The following is a 20752-nucleotide window of genomic DNA, read 5'->3' as shown; positions in this document are numbered from 1 at the left end:
TGCCGTAAGTGCCAAATTGCAAATTTATAACGCTCAATTTTCATAGCTGCCATCCGTTCGCAGAAGAACGCGGCCTACCACAGCCATAGCTGCTCCCGTTAGTGATCTCCGGCCGCTGACCTATGATAGTTAAAGCTTTGATGCCCTGTATGGATCTCTACTGTCACTATTTTCTGTAGTCCAGCCACTGTGCGTATAATTGAAGCTTGAAGGGAACTGTGGAAGTTATAGTACCCTGGCAAAGTATTTAACGTCCGAGGCAGACGGCGCTGGCTGTTCGGAGTGAAGCAAGTGCCGGTGCTTTAGCCTCGACAAATAAAGACGCGAACATTGGGCACGTCACTGTTGTGCTTGAGCCTCCAAATCCGATGACCGTTGACAGTTGGGTGGAATGCTTGGTTAGCGCTTGCCGTGGATCTCAGCAGAACATGCGCTAGTGCTTAGGGATGCCACAACGCAAGTTACCGCCATGGGAGTGTGCAGACACCCCTCCTTTTGAGGGCTCTTGTTCTGCCCACAGGGTTTACCTGGATTTGCATTGGCCCGGGTTCCTTCCTCCAGGACAATTCACCCGTAAAAAAAGTCGAGCACCAGGCCGGGTAAGCCTTATCCTATCTATATAATCACTGGGTTAGCAGCGGCAGCTGGGTTTTGAACCCACGTCCTCTTGCAGTGGAGGCGGGTACACAACCACGAGGCGACGGCTGCTTTGCTTTTCCGAGAACGTGCTCAGCCGAACTTGAAGCGGAACACACACTCGGTAATCAAGCAGCAATTGCCAAAGCGGGGCAAACACCAAGCTTACTTGCTGGGAACGGCGAAGTAGTCATCGCTCTGTAAAATCTGATAAAGTGTTGCTGTTTACATTGGGAGACAGAGAAAAAATTATATGAGGCTGTGAAACGTTAAGTTTTGTACTGTAAGAGCCTCAACTTTCTCCTTGACGCTAAGAAATTTGGTTTCGCTAGCAGCCAGATCTATTCGTACTTCAAGGAGCTATCTGTTCGAGATTCCAGAGTTGGGGGTGAGGAGAGTCAGTGTAAATATTCAGAGAAATCATTACAATGGCAAATTTTTTGTTAGGCCTTTATCAATACGCATGAAAACGGATAAATCATTCTGGTTCGGCATTCGCCGAGTCCACTTTCGTAAGGGTTGTCGCATTTTCAGACGGACAGCTAAAACCTTTAGAATGTTTGGAACAGAGGTTTGTTTTGCGCCTCTAATTTGTCTTTGACTACATATCACCGAAAGTTCAACATTCAAAAGAAGAGAGAACGAAAAAATAAGCATGACATTTCCAGTTCCATAACTCGCCAATAGAAAACTGACTGTAAAGAGAACGGTAGACATAGCAGTAGTAATAAATTATCTGTCAGAAGAGTAGGCGACGTCATCACCCTAAGCGGGCCCAGACTAGAACGCCGTGGGCCCTGGCCGTCCGCCGAGCCCTAAAAAGCAGGTTCGCCTGGTAATGGCCTCCGAGATTTGCGCGCGCCGCCAACCAACCAGTGCTCGCAAATCTTGGAGGCCATGTCCTGGTCCAGAGGACCGGTGCTGGCCAGCCGGGCCTCTCACTTCTGTAGACGTGCTGAGAAGATTGTTCTTACTCAACACACATAAGTACCATTGCACCTTCAGGGTGATTGCATCGGAAAGAAATGCCTAGCAAAGTAGAACAGTTCCTATAGCGTGTCCTCAGACTGTAATACTCGAGATTGGCTGCATGTCTCAACAAATTTTATTGATGTCATCTCAAAAAAAGTTAATTGGTTCTTGCAGGACCTTCTTTGGTAGTCCGCCATGACGTTCATCTCGTGAAGGGGAGCTTTAATAACCTCGTGTATACGTTCTCATCGGATGTCGAAGACTTCTATGATAACATTCCTAATGACAAACTAGTCTATTCTGCTTTTCGAAATCGTAGATACCAGTAAGCTGAATTTCTGCATCACGACGCTAATCACTAGGGTACACTGCATAAAGCTCTGAGATATTTATCTTAAGACGATAGTCGTTTCCATCCCTTGATGGAGAATTTTGCGAGCATTGTCATTAATTACGCATTGGAACATATTTAATCTGGTTTGATTCAACTTGCTTCACAGCGAGAATAAATAGTGCGGTTATTCTTGTCCTGCGAGCTTTCCCACGATTGTTTATTAAATAAAAATGTTAATAATTGCCTTACTTTAGGAATGACAATTTCCAATCTTGCTTTCACACTGCTTTTTCTGCACGGTTATATCTTTGTTGTTGTCGTCGTCATCTTCATCATTGTTATCCGAAGATCAGTGTCTAGAAAGAAGCATTTGTGAGCATAAATTTATCATTAGTGTGGTTTTAAAATATGCAGGACCGTGATTGCCGACACCAGGTGAACGATGACGTTGCCTTCGTGCTTCCAACGAGACTTTGTCGATGCGAGCAAGCTGCCTAAGCCGTTGCCTGCTTCTCCTACCCCTGTCACTAAATCTTATACGGACGTCGTCCAGTTCGTCAAGGAGAAGAAGATCAAGGAGGTGAGCGCAAAGACAAAACGTGTACTGTGAAGAAAGCAATTTAATATGAGAACACGTTGTTCCGCACAAAATCATTTATTTAGTTCCGCAAATTCCACACACCGTGGTAAGTTGGTGCAAGGCAATCTTTCACAAAACGGTGTGAACTTGAGTTTGTTGGTGCGGCTTCATGACAAAAAAACAGCGCGAAAGACGACACAAGGCAGAGAGGACAGGACACACTTGACAGCGAGTGCCTAATCCCGCCATGTCCTTATTTATCCGCTATTTGTGTCATTTCTCCGTCATCAAGCTTCAGCGTTCAATTGCCGCCGCTGCCGACCGAGTGCGGATGCATCCATGTCAGCCCTCCCACTCCTTACTACCAGTCAACCCTACTAGCCATAGTCAAACTTCCACCACCTACCATACCACCTTAATCTGTCGGTTGCCACAAAGAAGCTTTAGGTTAGGTGACCTCAGTAACACAGAAAAGTAACGCGGTAACTTCTTCAAACTCGCCGCAACAGCTGAGGCTAGTGAAGTCTCAGCCTATTGCTATGAAAGCGTTCAGAGAGGTTCTTTTTATCCTTTTGAACTTGTCCGCGTTGAATGCTACGCCTTCACTCCTCGACAAAAAGAATCTATATCAAGAAAGCCGGGCAGCTACCATAGTCGTTGACTGCGCATGTGTTCGTTCTCCAGACTTGTTGCGCCTTGGACCAGCGCGGCCGGGTAAAACGTGCCGGAGACATCCCAGACGCAATGCGAGTGCTACAAAAATGCTTCGAGATAAGACACACAATACAGTGTACTGCATAGTTTCATGAACGCAGGCGAAGACCTTAATGCGAACCCAGCACTGGCCCATCGACGACCCGAACAGAGGCGAGCTATGGCTGAAGCTGTGCCAGGAGCACATGAGGGAGACTGCGCCGTGCGACTTCTACCACAGCACGGTCAGGGAGTCCCTCGGCGGGCAGTGGCCTGTGAACATGCCGGCGTTCGTGGACCCCATCTTTGACGAGGAGTACCTCCTCTCCACTGAGGGGCAGAGGCGCGCTGAGCGGGTTCTCTTCGTCATGTCCGTTAGCCATCCTTTCGTCACTTACTGCCCGATTTTGCATCCCGTCGCATCCTTGCTGCTCCACTATTTGCCCGAGGAACAGGTGCGTGTAACCAGACTTGAACAATGCGTCGAAACAAAGTGAATTTCTGTGACTCCTACACTTTCTTGAAAGTTAAAGCAATGCTGACTATTGAGTTAAATATACGTATGGTATGCACGGTCACCCGAGGACACTCGAAAACTCTTGATGAAACAGAAAGGGAACAGAACGCAGCACTTTCAGCAAATTTATTAGCCGACAAATTCTATTCGCAGTAAAAGCAATAAGACAACAAGGATGGGATGCCCACAGTACAGTGTTAGTGGTTTTCGTCCTTCGCTAAGAACCGTGCTAAAACGCGTAATAACTGCACGAACTTGTGAATGCTCACCCGCCGACACGCAGACACCTTTGAGCTCTAGAAGCTAGAAGAACCTACCATTATCTGTATTGATCCTTCCGGACAGATACGCTACGCCCATTTTCTGCCATATACCAGCGACAGTTGGCAACATGGCCACGGATCACGCCTAGGCAGAAAAGCGTGTCGTGAAGCGGCGGTAATGCTGCACAAAGCAATGATAGGAAGGAATCATTTCGACATAGGGATTCTCGTTGTGAGAGCACAGATGTAGATCTGGTTCTGAGCGAGCAAACGAATGAACGAGTGAATTGACTGATCGACTGGGCAGGACCATAATGAACGGAAGGGAACACAGTCGAAAACAATACGGAATAACAGGTTGCACCATGATGCCAGACGACCCGAAATAATACAAAGCTACCTGGCATGATACGATGGGATACCAAACAATAACGACCAAAGACGACACAATGCAAGCAAAGCGATACAAAACAACCCGATGTCGGACGACATGGCGACATACAGAAATTATTCAAAATGGCGCGAAATGACACATGCGAAACGAGAATACACATCATGAAGCGACACTGACACAGAACAACGTAATATCAAACGACACAGCAACATACAAAACGACACTCACAAAACAAAACAAGATGAAACGATGGAGCGGGCAAACCAGCACGTTCAACCGATTTTAAATTATAAGAAGACAAATGTTGTTCGAAGTGAAAGTACTAAGACAGCAGAGGAGTACCCACACCCCAGTGTGTGTACCTTCCATGTTGTGTGGAGCTCAGCCGAAAACTGCGTGTTTTCGCTCAAAACATAGCAACTTCTCTGCAACGGAGCGGTCGCGCCATCTGTAGGAATTGAAGGAATTACAAAAAAATACGAAATCGCGTTATTGGGCATTTGTGATAATTTTTGTGATCAAACCCTGAGCGTAACACGGCATTACGCATGCACCTGACCTTCTAATTGCGCAGACGTACGAGTGCGTCTGTGCCCTCGTGGACAGCACTGCGGTACGGCACCTGAGCCAGACGCGACTGACGCACGACATTTCTAGCCACACGCTAATGCGGCTGACCAAGCACCTGGAGGTACGTCTGCGGCTCACTTGACTCTCTCTGTGAGGCATCATTTGCAAGTACTCCCTGTGATTTTTTTATCGCAATAGCAATTACACGGACGCACGAGGCGCAAGAACGCCGTTGGTGTAGCCGTTGTTGTGCGGTCCCACTGACGGCGCATGCTCTGCTCGAGCGCTGAGGTTTTCAGCGCCTCTATAGAGGCGGAGTACATTTGGTATCAACAACGAGGAAGCAGATTTGAAGCACCGTCGACGCCACGTTCAATCTCCTCGGTGACGGAGCCCGAGAATTGTCTTGCCTTTCGGTGCTGGTATAGCATAGTGTCGGCCGAGCTGCTGATGTATATTCTTTGCTCTCAGTGGAACGAGCAGTAAACATCAAGCTAACGTTATCTAGTTACAGTGGCAGCTCTTATTGTATTATGACATCTCAAGTGTAGACACATCTGTAGTTGCGAAAATGCGACAATATGGCGAAATTCTTTTTGTTTCGCCCGAAGGGCGAAGCACTGACTGTGGTAGAAAAGTTTAGCGTTGCGCTTAAACTTCTCGGGCAGTGTTCTAACTATACTCGGGTCCGACTACCGTCGACGTGACATACGCGGGTGTGCCAATATATCTGGCACCATTAAAAGTGTTAACACGCCTTATAGGGCCTGCAATGATATTGAAGAGGCACCGCTGCGCTGCCCGTCACGAGCCGCGCCCGCAAAAATGGCATTCACTTTCAGGTTTGATCATGATATGTTTTGGCACTTTCAATATTTTCAGAATATTTAGGATAAAGGTCATGCGCTGTGAATGTTATGTTTAATGACATCTGTTTACGGGCTGTCATTCTCGGAATTCCGAGGATTAGTCAAGAACGCAAGACTTGGTTGAGCAACTTTAGTGACTGAATAGTGTAGCAATATAACCTGCATATACGGCACGGATAATCATACCGCATGCCTACCTACGTTTATCCGTGTCGAACGTCAATGCCGGCGCCGAGGGTGACGACGACGGCGACATTTCGCCTGGAGTGTCCATATAAGTGCTATTGCATTAAAATAAAGCGCAGTGAAAGCAGTTGACTGTACTCGTGTTGAAAAACATTTATTCATCGCAGAGTAATTCAACCGTAGTGGCACAGGACTGTGTGCATTTAGTCGACGGCGCCCATAATTGATGGCGCATGCTGAGAGTAACCATTATTCGTCTATAAGGCAGGACGTCCGGGCAGCGTGAGCTACTTCTCCACATCTCCAGAAAGCATTGCAAAGCGTGTGCCTGTCTATATAGCGATTACGCATAGTGACAGTTGTGACGGCATCGAAATCGTCCAAAATTAAGACATAACAAATAAGCTCACGCTCCCTGCACACTGTGAAGTATACACACGTGACTCCAGGACTTCTTTTTTTTCCTCGCATGGATTCAGAAGAAGACGTACTCGCGGCTTCTCCGCAAGTTTCGCCGAGAGGACGAAGTGGAGAAGATCTTCTCCACGTGGCAGCTGTGGATCTTTCGCGGCCTACCGTTCTATCATCTGGTGCGCAAGGCGATGCGTCAAATAGATCGAGTTAAAGATTTAGCTTCCTTTCATCTGGGATTTATGCATTCTAGTAAATACAAAAGGCGAAAATTTCTTCATTGGGCATCCGCAGACCTGACGGTAATGAAATTTGTCCCAGTGTGGGTAACATACTAAAGTCCACTGAATTTTCCAACCATTTGTTCAGCTTGCGTTTTTACGCATTATAAAAATTGTGAAAGCTTTTAAGACTAAGAAGGTGACAGATTCGGCATCAAGATTACAACTTTGTAGCTCACCATTGCAATAGAAATCGCAAGTTTGCCATTTGCATATAAAGTATCCGAAGTGAAAATGAATGATATATCACAGAGCCTACGTGATACTGTTTCACTTATTGCGTGAGGCTTTCTGTACAATTGACAAGTCAGCGATGGATTTCAGGGTGGCGCACAGTACACATGATCTGTCAGATGTGGACAGGCTAATCAAGGCAGCTAACAGTAATGTGGTATCTGTTTTTATTCTGCAATTAAGAAGTCGTAAACTTGAAGTTTCCTTTCGTTTAGTTTCTCAGTTTTGAGCATTTTTTGTAAATCATAGATTACTTTACCTTTACATATACCTCCAACTGTACGCGCATTTTAACTTCGTTTTACACAGACGACCATCTAATCAAAATCAATGCGGCATATATGAAGCGAACACATTTTCTTCGTTGCTATCTTTCTATGTACGATTACGACGTAAAGCTTCCTCTTACTTTTGTCTGTGGTCGCCAAGGTAAACTAACGTGTCTTCTTACATTGTGAACAGTATGCAAACCTTTAGTAAATTCAGGTTCACTCAAGGAGACAAAGAATATTCAGACGACGTTGCGTGAATCTAGCATCTAAGAACAGGATCGTGTTCCAAGAGTAGGTACAGGTTCAATTATCCAACACATATTCATATAACATTGCGTGAATATAACTTATAAGATAGCCTTATGCCAGCAAGCTTCACTGGGCTTTTTGTGAGGAATAATAAACAGCTTTGCATGTATTTCGAGCGGGACAGCTTCGGTTATCGACTGATTGTCATTTGGCAATGGCCGTTTGCTCGAGAGACGTGCTGGTTGCTCAGGGCGTTATACATGTTCGATAGTCAGCGATTGTGCATCTGTCGATGGAAGATGTTTTCGAATAATCAGTTAGGCTTAATGGCGCAGAAGAACACATGGGGCTATGAGACAATGTAACCTGGGAATCAGGATTAATTTTGACCACCTTGGTTCGTTTTATTCTTTTCTTCCATTTGTATCTCTTCTTTTATGATTCGAGCGGTTGGCGAGCGTTTCTGTTCTCTGGAGCAATGGAAACGCTGCCTTTAAGGATCACCAGGTTTTCAACCCATAACCTCTTGCTTAGCAGATGAATGCCACAACTACTGAGAAACCAAGGCGTGTCGTTGCCAAAGGTTCCCGGCGCAATCTGGCGCAATCAAGGTGCTGATTACCAGAACGTGACGCGTTCGATTCCCGGCGGCGTTTTCGTCGGAGTAAAATGCAAAAAAAATCACCGATGATTACCATACTTCCTGATGTGAAATATGAGCGCAGCTCTATAAGTGATTTTATTTTCCGATACCAACTGGCAGTGCCGCGACGCGCGGCTCTATATATAGACCGGCCACACAGTTCCCGCTTCCTGGCAACTGCAGGCTATGCAACCATAATCTTTACCAGGAAACGCTCGCGGTGAACACTGTGCGAGAAGGCGAGCTTTCGGGTTCTTTTTTTTTTCTTTCCCCCGCTTGGCCGGTGCCGCCATTGCCGCGGACCCGCGGACGTGAGCGCAATCCGGTAGTGCTCCAGGGTAGCTTGATTCGTTTACCTCCTCGCGCTCTCTTCGCTATCACCGTCTTTGATCCCGCTGCGCTCCGCGTTCGCTCTTTCTTCCTTCGCTGTGCTCGTTCGCTCGGTTGTGCCAAGGGACGCCGAGGCACGGCGACGCTCAACGCAGCAAGGCGCGCCTAAGAACTGCGCTAGAAAACGCTGATGTGTCGTTACTCGGGTGCACGATAATTTAACCCAAGTGGTCAAAAATTATTTAAATGGCTCCATTGCACCGTCCTTAATAGTCCGTTGTTTAGTTAAGCAGCGTCATTTATGACGTCGCACCGTAAGCAAATTAACGGAGAATTCAAGGTGAGGGTTCCCAAATTTATGCTGTAAGGTACATTGGTATGTAGTAAAGGACCGAATGACTGTCCGGGACCACAGCAGTGAAAGATACTATTACTGCACCTATCATATTTGTATATCCTACTGAAACTGTATACATGTATGTTTGCTGCCGTGCAGTAATTTCGTGTTACTATTTGTAAAAGGCCGCTCATGTTAGATGGGGTAAGATCCGATCGAGATGGCTATATTTTGAATTTTTATACTGACTCTTTAATGCATTTTGCGACGTGAATATTGATTGATAGTATTGTTTTCCTGCAGTCACTTGCAGGTGTTTGAGTAATAGTTCCTTTTTCGCAGACTGGTCGCTTACGTTCTTACACGTGCTTTGTCACCGTGCAGGTGCGTGTGATGGACTGCTTCCTATTGGAAGGCGTGCGCGCTCTGTACCGCGTCGCCATTGCCATCCTCATCCTTTATGTTAAAGAACACTGCAGTGAGTAATTAACCAATCTCTCCTTTCGTTCTGATACATTTTTTAAGAAAGTTCAGAATATGAGGAGAAAGAAGACCGAGCTATACAGAGATCGTATTCTCACTGAAATATTTTTTGCGGGTTTTGTCATCAGTGCACGTTGAGCCAATTGGCTGAGCCTACGGGAGTTCATGTGAGGAAGGCGTGGCGCACCTCCAACGATCGTCATTTTCTCACAGCATATGTCTCGTAAATAGACGCTATGTCCATCCCCACATTCGATTCATACCAGCCCGAAACTTCAGTGTATACTTTTCTGAATCATTATACGTATTTAAAGCAGCAACGAAAAGCGATTTAGAAAAATGCAAGCAAATTTGCTCGCTTTGAAACTCGAGAATTCGATACATTTAGACTTCGTTAAAAGATAAGGAAACCTAGCCGGCTATTGCAATTTCTTCAATTCAAATACGTTGTTAAAAGCATACAGACGACGCGCATGTGCTCGTTTGGAATCAACTACGCCAGATTGTAGGAGATTTAGGGCCATTTGAAACAGAGTTGAAGTGGACCTACTCATCAGGGCGGATTCATTTTGAGCCAGGCCTTCGGAGATTTCTTACCGTACCCGCAAAAAAGAAGGAAAAAAAAACCCGAGTAAACGTTGAGACAACTTTCTCCCACCAAGTGTATTACCTGGTAACTCCGCGCCAAAGCCATCTGATGTAAGTCTCTAAGTGTGTCCCTTAAGTCTTCTTAAGGAAACACGTATCGTGCATGCGTTCGACATTTCAGTGAAATTATTACGCTCTTCTCCCCAGCTTTAACAAGCGTCCTATTAAAAAAGAGTGTCGTGATTCAGAAAGCATGTCGTAGATTTTCTTATACGCAAGGCCGATCGATAGTTCATTCGATAGGCTGATTATTCATTCCTCATAGTCAATGAATTCAAGAAGTTTAGAGAACTCAAGCAAGCTTTATTGCTATAAACTGATGCTCTTTCAAAAAAACCTCCCGCTAGCAGTTAACTAACTTAGGAAGTTAGTTACCCTAACGGAGGAGGTTAATTAACTTCCTCCGTTCAACGGCATTATACGCGTATGAAGGCATTATATCAAGGCTGATGCACACACTTCCTGTCCAAGTTAAAATTCAGCTTTATAATTCACTTGTCTCCTCACTTCGAGAGTATTGTAGCATTGTGTGGCGACGACAGCTGTGCTGTCAGTCGGAACCTAGCTGTCAGGTCGCTGCTGCGACTTTTATTCTCGCCCTCTGCTTTTTGACGAAGGGAAATGAATCATTGAATGGACTATAAGCAAACCCCATCCAATATTCAGCAGAGTCGATGTCCAGCTGAACGATATATCCATCTCTACTTATGCATCAACCTTCTGACAAAGTAAAGCTTCGCTTAGAATTGCAGTTTTTACGCGTTTTTATACTCCGCCCCTTTTTGACCCAGGCAGAAAGAAATGACCTCACTTGGGGCGTCAACGTATGCCTGGTACATATGTTGTTACCTCTGTTACGTGAAATAGGACATCAACTATTTTCCAACCACATTTCTGCCGTCTGTTTTACATCACCTAGTGCTCATGCTTGTGTTACTGCGTACATTCCTGCAGTCGTGATTTCCACGCACATGCCTTTCAATGAGAGCCCAGCAGAAGGCGACAAACAGTCGTTTGTGTTGTACAAGTGGATGTTTTTCGCATTCAAATGCAGATTGTCTTGTATGAGTACGCGTTATCGGACGCACTAATTTTGCTGCGCAGAGTAGGACACTGTAGTTTTCACTGTAGTTTTAATTATACCTTGTCTTTTATATTGCCTTTCCTGATGTTCGATATTGTCCTAAAGCTCGCTGGCTCCCCATTTCACCTATCCAGTGTACGTCTCCTGTATCTCTGGCTTTACATTTACCACTTTTTTTCTCCTGCAGTCGTCTGCATTAGCGTAATATTTATTATTGAGCCTTCAGTCTTATTGTTTATTTGCCGCCCCCGTCGGACGAATCTAGCATCGGCTCACTTCTATGAATAAAGTCTGTCCACCTCGTCCTCGAATGTGAGTTAGCGTTCGTCCTGTACAGGTACCGCATTAACCTAGGAATCCATTTATTTTTGCTCATATTGTGCAGTCGTCAAATACCGGTACTCTCTTGGCATAAAACAGCAGCGCCATCTAGACGTTGCGTCGCTCAACTGCAGTGGACCGTCGTGCGAGTGCCAGCGCAATGCCCCCAGAGGTGGCACTCCTGCATTTAATTGTCAACCTAGAGTTACTGTATATGCTCCCTACTGGAGTAGAGTTGAGCATACATATGTGAGCATAGGTCCGCCACCTTGCCCGCCGAAGCATCCGTGTTAAGAAGAAGAGCCGCTCCTCTTGAATGCAGTATACGGCGCGGCTCAGCTGCCGCGTGTGTTTGATCCTTCATTCCGTGAAGACCAGGTGACGCGGTGGGCGGCAGCGCACAGAGGCTCGCGACGACGGCTGCGCGGCGGGCGGCAGTGCAGGCCATAAAACTCTATGGTGCAGGCGCAGCCATGAAGTTCGCTTTCCCTGAAAAGGATGCTTTTTGCGCATGTGACCAGATTCGGCGAATAGTGCGCGAGCGGCGCGTTCAATCAGATGCGCAGCTCTGCTCCCCAAGGGGAGCATATACAGTAACTATATATGTCAACCTAGCCAACCTGCACCAAAATTTTGTAGCCATTGCTTCCTCTCCATTCTTTGCGACATTAATCATCCGCAATTTACGAGCGGCCTACGGAGCATCACTCTGACCTTTGACGACGCCCGAGAAGCGCCCAATGAATAGTATAAAAAAAGGCACACCTACAACATTGCGGCTCTGATGAGCGGCTAACTGCCATGTCCTGCTTCTTCCTTAAACTAATTTTACTCCACATGCAGATTACACGCTTTTGTACACAATGTTTTAAATTCCTACTCGGGCTCTCACCATGCTTCATACATAAAAATATACCATCTTATGTGTTCAACTGTCGGGAAACTGGGTGGGGTTTCATTCTGGGCTGATTGCTGTTACGGACCACTTTCATAATTCACTGACGTAAATTAATTTCAGCGGCATTCTATTGGAACCACGGGCATTATTTGCTTTGGCATCTCCAATGAATAGTGTCCAGCAGTAATGTTCTCCCGCAAAATGGTTGGCCAAAAACGCCATCACTGCTGTCTTAGCTCCATGTGTTGGTATTCGTTCTACCTTTGCAGAGGACTATCCCAGCAAGTCGTTCATATCGCGTGTATTTAAAGCCAAGAAGACAAAAAACAGAGGTGAGAATACGCTTAAATATATTGTCTTGCAATGTTTGTAGCACAGTTATCACATAACTCATGCAAACGACCAGTAGTTAGAAGAAATTCCTAGGCACCCTTATTCAAGCTACGACTGTGATATGACTAATAACGAACAGCGCGCTCAAAACAAAGACGTGGGAATGCGTCGACACAAGAGAAGCGCTGCCACAAACCCAACTCATCACAGCGTTTGTGCTTTGTTTACGCCTGCCTACCTCATTGCTTTCAGCGTGCTGTTTCTTAATGGTCATGAACGAATATCAGCTTGCTGAGTTTTCTGTTCTCTTCAGTGTAATTTATATGAATGGGAAATTCAGGCTTCTACGCGATGATGTCACTTTCACTCAAGATACGATCCCTAGCTGGCAGCGATGATTTGATGAGTGTAGGCTTCTACGAATTCAGTGAGCAGACATGCAACTGAAAAAAAAAGCGCTATGTAGACTAGCACAGTACCGCGTCTTTATGCACCCCGTGCTTCTCTTCGCTGCTTTCCTGTACTCGCGGAATAATGAACCATCTAGAACAGCTTCAAAATTTTGTAACGACAAGCTATCAGCAAGCAGTATCTTCGCAAGTACGAGCTTTCATTGATATCTCCACAGAAGCCGAGCTTCCGCATAGCACGACAGAAAGTTTAACAAACTAATCGGGATTCAAGGTAAGAAAAGGCGAATGTACTTCATGATTTATGATTCAGATTCATGATTTCGCCAGTCTGCTCTGTAGTCCACTTTATCGGTCGGCCTACTTCACATAATGTCATCGAAAGTACTAGTAATTGTGGGAGGGCTTTGAGCACATGTAATGCTTGTCGCTATATCTTCAGCGCATAGGGACGTTGCTGTACGCGCAGTGCACTATCGCAACATCTCTTAAGAGGGAGCCGTAACAATGCAGAGTGATTCTATAGCTGCCGTCAACAATAGTTATAAGACTAAAGCAAATAAAACAGCTAACTATTAGTTTCTGTACACGCGCAGCCAGCGTATTGCTCGACTGTCACTATACTGTCGTCGACATGCCCTTCGATGCGTGTTTCGGCAGGAAACTGTTCACGAGAGGGCACGCAAGACGCAGAAAGCTTTCTGGATGGGGTCATTGCGTTCTGCAAGGATATGCCCTACAATGTGGACAAGTTCTTGAAGACCGCCTACAACATCCAGGTATGTTTCTGCCTATCGTAGATGCCGGCCAATGCCCAGCCTATAGTACGCTTCAGCCCTGTTTCTCTTGACATATAAACGTTCGTCGCTGTTTATCGGCTTAAGTGACCCCTGTAGGACCGTATATTCGCCGGCAACTTTATGCGGCAATGAAAGAAAGGAGGTGAAGCGCAAGCTTGACAGCGCTGCTCGAAATTGGTCCGGAATGTATTCCACATATTCTTAGCGGTAGAACAGAAAACAAACAACTTCGAGCACTTTTATATAAAAAAATACACCACTCAGTGTGTAAAATTTGACACATTGAAGGAAAAACGCCGCAGACACAAGACTAGGAGAAGATGACAACAATGGCGCTGACTGTCAACAGGTGGTTTTTATTCGAGGAAGGCAAATATATGCAAGAAAACGGCAGTAGACACGAAAGATAGCCAACGTCGACGTTACAAAAGAAAAGCGCAGCTAAATCAACGAATCATCAGGCATTGAATAAAGCAAGAGCTACGGTCAGCCCGCCACATCACTAACTCAGCCTATCATGTGGGGAAACCGCCGACAGGGCACCCAAACTGGTTCAAGTACAAAGCGTAGGCCTGGCGTTCGGATTCAGGGGTAACGAAAGATGTAATTCAACCAATAACCAACAGCACGTAAATCAAAGTGGTGTGCTGGGCCGCTCCCATAGCGGATTTAGCCCTTGTTCAAGCACCTATTGAACCCTCGAATCGGAGCATTGACAAATTGCGTCAGAATGGCCGGCCCAGCCGAATTGTACCTAAAATTTTACCGGTAGGTACTGGCGCAACACTTGCCTCCCAAGAGAACAGGCTGGCTTCAGGAAGGAATATTCGAAGGAATAGGACACTGTCATCAACCAGGTAACAGATAATTCTGGGGAGTATAATCAACCTCTCTATAGGGATCTCATACATCATGAAAAGACATTTGATTAAGTAGAGATACCAGCAGTCATGGAGGCATTGCGTAATGAAGGAGTATATGAGGCATACGTCACACCCTATCAGCCATGAGCGGTCGCCAACCGAAACATCAGCTACTTTCCATCCTTTGCTGCAGATGGTGATAGTTGTCTGCTCGTTCTGGAATCATTGTATCCCGGACGAATGAACGAGTGATAAGCCCCCTCTCCCCCGCTTTCTCACCCCTCCCCGCCACTCTTGCGCGAGAGCTCCCACGTGACAGTTCCGCATCTTTATAACCCTACACACTGAGCCCCGGCCCGTAACTTGGTTTTCCGAGAGCACGCGCCCTATCTCTCGGCTCCTTTGCATCGCATGTCCGACCACCGACCATGAACCCACAGCCTCCCGCAGCCGAGGCGGGCGTTCTACCAGGCGCGTTTGCTCTACATATATGGTGATTGTAAAGGAGGAAAGAGACGCCTACTTCTGCAGCCCTTAAGGAAGCACGGCGCAGAACGCGCGTTTGTTCTCCGCCGTGCGTTCACTCCCCGTGAAAGAGCGCGTCCCTCGCGCCCTTTCACTCGCACATACAGCGTTCGGCGGCGCGCAGCGACGATTTCATCTCCATTGACGTCATACGGAACCTCACGGCGACGGCGACGGCGACGGCAGAAATCTGCTTTTGAGTGTCCATATAATTGCTATCGCAATAAAACGACCATTAAAGTGAGATGTTTATGTTGCTGTGACACCATTTTCCTATTGTTTTGAGCGCTCGAACCTTGGTTTAACGCAATAAATGAGTTGGAAATCTCATTGCTGTGACCTCCTTAGTCTGGGCGCACAATGTAACTGAAAGCCACGCGCAGGGAATCAGCGGAAAGCTGCTCAGCCAGGAGCTCCTCAAGTCTGAGATGTACGTCCGTAGCCGATCGAGCGGGCGCACGCGGCCGACCTCTGAGAGTGCCGGCGGCGGGGGTTGCCAGTCTCCAGGTTGCTTCGTCCTGTCTCTCGGTCAAGAACGACAAGTACTGCGCCACGCGTGCCGTTTCGGTGGGCGTCATCGGCCTGGCTAACTTTCGCTCCGAGGTCCTCACTGGCGAACAGGTGGGCAGGGCGACTTGACAACAGCTTTTTTATTATATGGGCACTCCAGGCGCATTGTTGCCGTATCCGTCGCCGTGATATTCCGTATAAAGTCAATGGGTGATACACCTCGCCGCGCGCCGTATGCTGTATATGCGAGTGAAAGCGCTCGTGGGGAGCGGACTATCGCGGCTCAGCCTGGCGCGCGGGAGGGAGAAAAGCTGAGAGGAAACGCGCCGTCTTCCGTCGCGCAAACAAGGTCAATTTACATGAACTCGAAGGCGAGGCTGAAATACATGGTTCCAAGCCAATGATCAGCGACATCAGTTATTGTCGTGCGATTGTTGAAAATTATGCATCCAATACGTCTCCAATGTAAACATTTAAAAAGTACCGACAATTCCATTAGAATAAGAAATTGTGAAGTGACAGGCTGTTTGCTTCCATCCACGAATAATTATGAATACGAAACTGTGCAGGTTTCCTGAAGTTTGTTCGTGGCGATACGTGCTGAGATATGCCGATTGTATTACCCTATTTAACACAGTAATGTCGTCATAACTCTCTTACGCGTAGCCATAAAAAGTTATGGCTATATGTATATTGTTAGCCTCATAAGAGTTGATCAATAAGTTTATTTTTGAACTGCCTTTACACTGAATATTAAGTTTTAGCTTTGTCTTCAGTACGACAGAAGAACTATAGGTGGCACGCGTGCTGTGTTAGTGAAAGTTCAAGTGTGGTTCTTATGAATTATTTCAATGTATTGCTGATTTTATCTGAACACCCAAATAACTGACTGTGTGCTGGTATAAACTAAGGAAACATGAATATGCTACATCCTTCAATATCTGGGTGAACCCATTGCTCTGAACTCATGCAAAACTCTCAAGGCTCACCAATATATTGCGTGCGTTATAGAATGAGCTCTATAAATATAGATGGATGTATTCAGGTTTGATTGTGACACGGTGTTCTAACGAATGTTCTCACTTACTATGCTTCATTTGTATTGTTGTGTGCTCAGTATATGCGATGTGATAGCGATGTGATGTGAGCTGGTGCAGTAGACTACTCGGCTCAAGTAGCCTCGAACAGCAAATGTTGATTTTTTTTGCCACTGAGAAGTTGGCCCCACGAGATGTAGATTGCGTTGCCGTGCCTCCACAAGCCGCCACTGCAGGACGTATGGGCGAGGCGAGGCGGTTTGACGAAGTGACCGTCGTGGTGTCTATCGTTTCAACGCCAACTGAGCGGCGAGAACGCAGCATGCACAAAATTTTAAGCCGTCGAAGCGCCTCTCTGCCTTCAACGCAGATCGCTTTCAAGATATAGCGCACGCGGCCGCGGAATACGCAGCTGCTGCGGGAGTACAACGCCGCACACGTCTCTGCCTTCCCCCCGGGACATAGCGCGTGACAGTAGACGGCGCGCTTCCTTCCCGCTTTCCTGCTTTGCTTGCTTGAAATCGAGCGGCGATCGTCGGCTCCCCTCACACGCTTTCACTCGCGCATGCAGCATACGGCGCGCAGCAACGGTGCTATCGCCCTTGAACTGTCAACGGAACGTCGACATCGACGGGAAAAAATCGTCTAGCGTGTTCATGTAATTGCGGTCGCAATAATAATTGAAGAGCATTGCACTCTTGCCACCATGTTCTCAGTTATGAAGGATAGGTGTCGCCAGGTACCTTGATAACTATATACCGGCCGTAAAAGCGCGCTCAAGACAGGTTCGCCAAGTTCTTCCGCAGCACAGTGATCCGCAACGTCGGAGACGCTCTCCCCTTCAGGTCACGGGGAGGTGGCAGAGGGGTGTCACACTGCCAGTCACGTGGCTGCTCAAACATCTTTCACTCGTTGAAGGCGCTGCCTCTCAGCGCAGGCTTTTTTGTCGGGCGTATCGCATTTGCGTCTACACTTGTTCAAGCCAGAAACGCCGTACCGTAAAGACGGCACCGTACGCGCTGCCGTCTTTATCTCCTCCCGCATTCACTTGATCTGTAGAGTGGTAGAGAGCTCGGCTCAGGGAGACTACATCTGGCTCCTACCTCGAATGGGTTCTGCGTCGTTACAATGCGGGCCGGAAGGCGATCGCAACCGGTCAATGGTGTCAAAATTGAGCGTTTTGGCACACCACTTCTGCTCTCTCAGCAAACCGGTACCGTCTCTACCTGTGTTTTCGATGGGGGCGAAATGCGAAAACACCCATGTACTTAGATTTAGGTGCACGTTAAAGAACCCCAGGTGGTCCAAATTTCCGGAGTCCCCCACTACGGCGTGCCTCATAATCAAATCGTTGTTTTGGGACGTAAAACCCCATAATTTAATTTAATTTAAACTGTGTTTTCTTTAACTGAGACGCTCCAAGCAGCGCCGGTTTCAGCCGTCACGTCCAAATCACTGCGTGTAGCAGAAACAGAAGCGGCATGCTAACACTTCCTAACGCCCCCTCGCTCCATGTCTGCCCTATAACGCTACGTAGATGGCCATAGTGTGGAACTGGCTACCGGCGCGGATCACGATGCTCCAGCCGGAGGTCGTGTACTCGACTAACACCCACGGCAGCAGCCTGACCAGCCTGTTCGCGCACACGGACACGCGAGAGCCGACGGTTCTGGCGGTGCTGACGACACGCGGCGACCGCTTCGGCGCCTACTGCTCGGCCCAGTGGTCGGAGCGCAAGCAACGGGCCTACTTCGGCACGGGCGAGACGTTCCTCTTCACATTCGTGCCCGAGCCGAGGCGCTTCGCTTGGGTCGGTGCCGATTCGGCGCAGGACGTGCCGCACTCGTCGACGCTGTTCCTATCCGCCAACCAGTATGTGATACAGATTGGCGGCGGGTGAGCATTTCATTATTAAGAGGTTTTCTTTTTTTAATAGAACGGTTCGTATGGTCAAGCAAATGCGAATAATCGACCGAAAAAAGGAAGACACGGGCCTACATTTCTAAATAAATATAGGATGTACACCTGTATATTAAACGATAACCCCCTGTTCCTAATGCAGACGAACCCGTACATATAGAACACCCATATAACGAATTATTGTGTATAACGAACAGCAGTAAAAGCGTCTTCATTTTTTAAAATAAAACTTTTATTTCATATATCGAATTACCTATACATCGAGCTTTCTTGTGATCCCCGTCCGATTAGATATATCCTGGTTTGACTGTATACTTGTTCCGTATATACATCTGTATATTATTCGTTACCGTTAACAACGCCTCTTTATGTAGATGTGCTATAATGCAACGGTTCTTTAACCGAATACGGAAATTTCTAATCGCATAATAATATTTAGTAAGGAAGGGACATCGAAACGAACACCGGAGATTTCCGGCTTGCGTAAATCTAAATTAAGGAACATACTGAGCAAAAGAAGGTAACAAAAAAGAAAGGCAAATTAATTTCTCTAGTCCTGATTAGAGACCGGGGGAGAATGTGTGTAGTAAGAAATTTGTAACAGTAAAGTCATCGACTCAAATGTTAATACTTGAGAAATATGAGCTCTGAACGTTAAACTGAGTGCCCAATATTTCTTGATTCCTCAAATAGCAAAAAGAAAAGCAGTATGGTGCCATTGCAATCTTCATCCTTAGATTTTTTTTACTTTTGAATTATACAGAATGCTTCCCGCCCCCCTCCCCCCAAAAAAAATGTTCAACGCGTCACACATGCGCCCCAAAGTAACTCTTTTCATTATTTCACATTCCGCAAACAAAAAAGACATCGATTCAGTGGAAGCCAGACGTCATGATTTCTTTGTTTTCTTGTGTATATGCCGAGAATCCGCCAAAAACAATCCGGCGGCACGTATGCCCCGACGAAAGCGTATTTCTACTTATTAAGGGATGACAACTCCAATACTTAGGATGGCGGTCTGCGTCCAAAAATCTACCACACAGCGAACCTGTGAGCTCGAGTCAGCTTTCCTGCAAATGTCGTGTCCTGTAAAGTTTTGAGGCGGACTGTAAACTTTCTGCCTTTACAAAAAGGAACACTTTTTCTGTGTTCAAACAGTTATTCTCGCAAACGTGCAAGTCAGAACCTCATTCGCTTCCCCCTATTTGTTATGTTGTTCTTCTGCTGAAGAATTCCGCAAATGGAACACTTCCTCATCATAAAAGTACGCGCAAGGATAATTACAGGCTTTTAAGTCAAAAAGGGTGTTCCCTTTCACATTATAGACGATGGTACATAGAATCTCCGTGGCTAAACCACTCTCAAGCTTTGGTTTGCACTTGCCTAGTTTGATTTCAGATGTATGAGTTGATAGCTAGGAATAACCAATAGGTTCTTTTTTTCAAAGAGAGAAACCACGTATCGACCACGATGAATTAAAAAGCGTGAAGCATGACTCACTTGCTGGTAATTTATAGCTTATTAATTTAATGTTTAATATTTTCCATGTATGCATTGCTAGGGTTCGTTCTATTTCTCGATATTTAATTCATTGTAAGGGGTCCCGCCTGCAGTTTTCATTTGGGACCCCTTCCTACATACTACTGTTTTTGTACTAATATACTTATCAATGCGATGCCGCAGAAACGGCGTGGGACTGTACATCGACGGTTCGCTCGAGAACGGTCGCACGGAGCACTGCGACACCTTCGACAACAGCCCGCTGGCCGCGACCAACGATTTCGTCGTGCAGATCATTGAAGTCGTCGCCTTTGCGTGACGGTCGCACGAGGCGGCGCTTGCATCATCAATTTTTGTTCTCAACCCTCCATCCAGCGTGTTGCACTCACACGTGTGTTCTATTCCTTCCCGTCACTGGTCAACTCCGTCACTGCCATCTTGTGAACTGTTTAGACCCTAGAATTCCGGACGCATTTTGCCGCCAAGACACGGCAACAACCAACCATGAAACGGTAACTATAAGAGGCGCAGGTGCCGCCACGTTTTGATAAGATAATGTCGAGCGTGCTCGCAGCTTTAGCGACGCGAACAATTGTTTGTAAGACACTCAACCACTCGCTCAACAGAATGCAGTACGATTCCTTATGCA

At 46.6% G+C, this 20752-nt stretch overlaps 1 protein-coding gene across 1 annotated transcript; it reads left to right on the top strand.

Moving 5' to 3' along the window:
- Nucleotides 1–2384: 2384 nt before the first annotated feature.
- LOC119459450 (GTPase-activating protein skywalker-like) lies at nt 2385–20422 on the top strand. Its single transcript, XM_049671427.1, is given in 11 exon segments — nt 2385–2522; nt 3338–3670; nt 4964–5080; nt 6494–6604; nt 9156–9249; nt 12475–12537; nt 13609–13727; nt 15520–15617; nt 15619–15757; nt 18221–18579; nt 20287–20422. Coding segments are annotated over 11 exon segments (1707 nt in total).
- The last annotated feature ends 330 nt before the right edge of the window (nt 20423–20752 follow it).

This window comes from Dermacentor silvarum, chromosome 7 (assembly GCF_013339745.2).
Source record: "Dermacentor silvarum isolate Dsil-2018 chromosome 7, BIME_Dsil_1.4, whole genome shotgun sequence".
Lineage (NCBI taxonomy): Eukaryota > Metazoa > Arthropoda > Arachnida > Ixodida > Ixodidae > Dermacentor > Dermacentor silvarum.
Note: the sequence above shows the minus strand (reverse complement) of the source record. Positions and strands in the feature narration are given on the sequence as shown.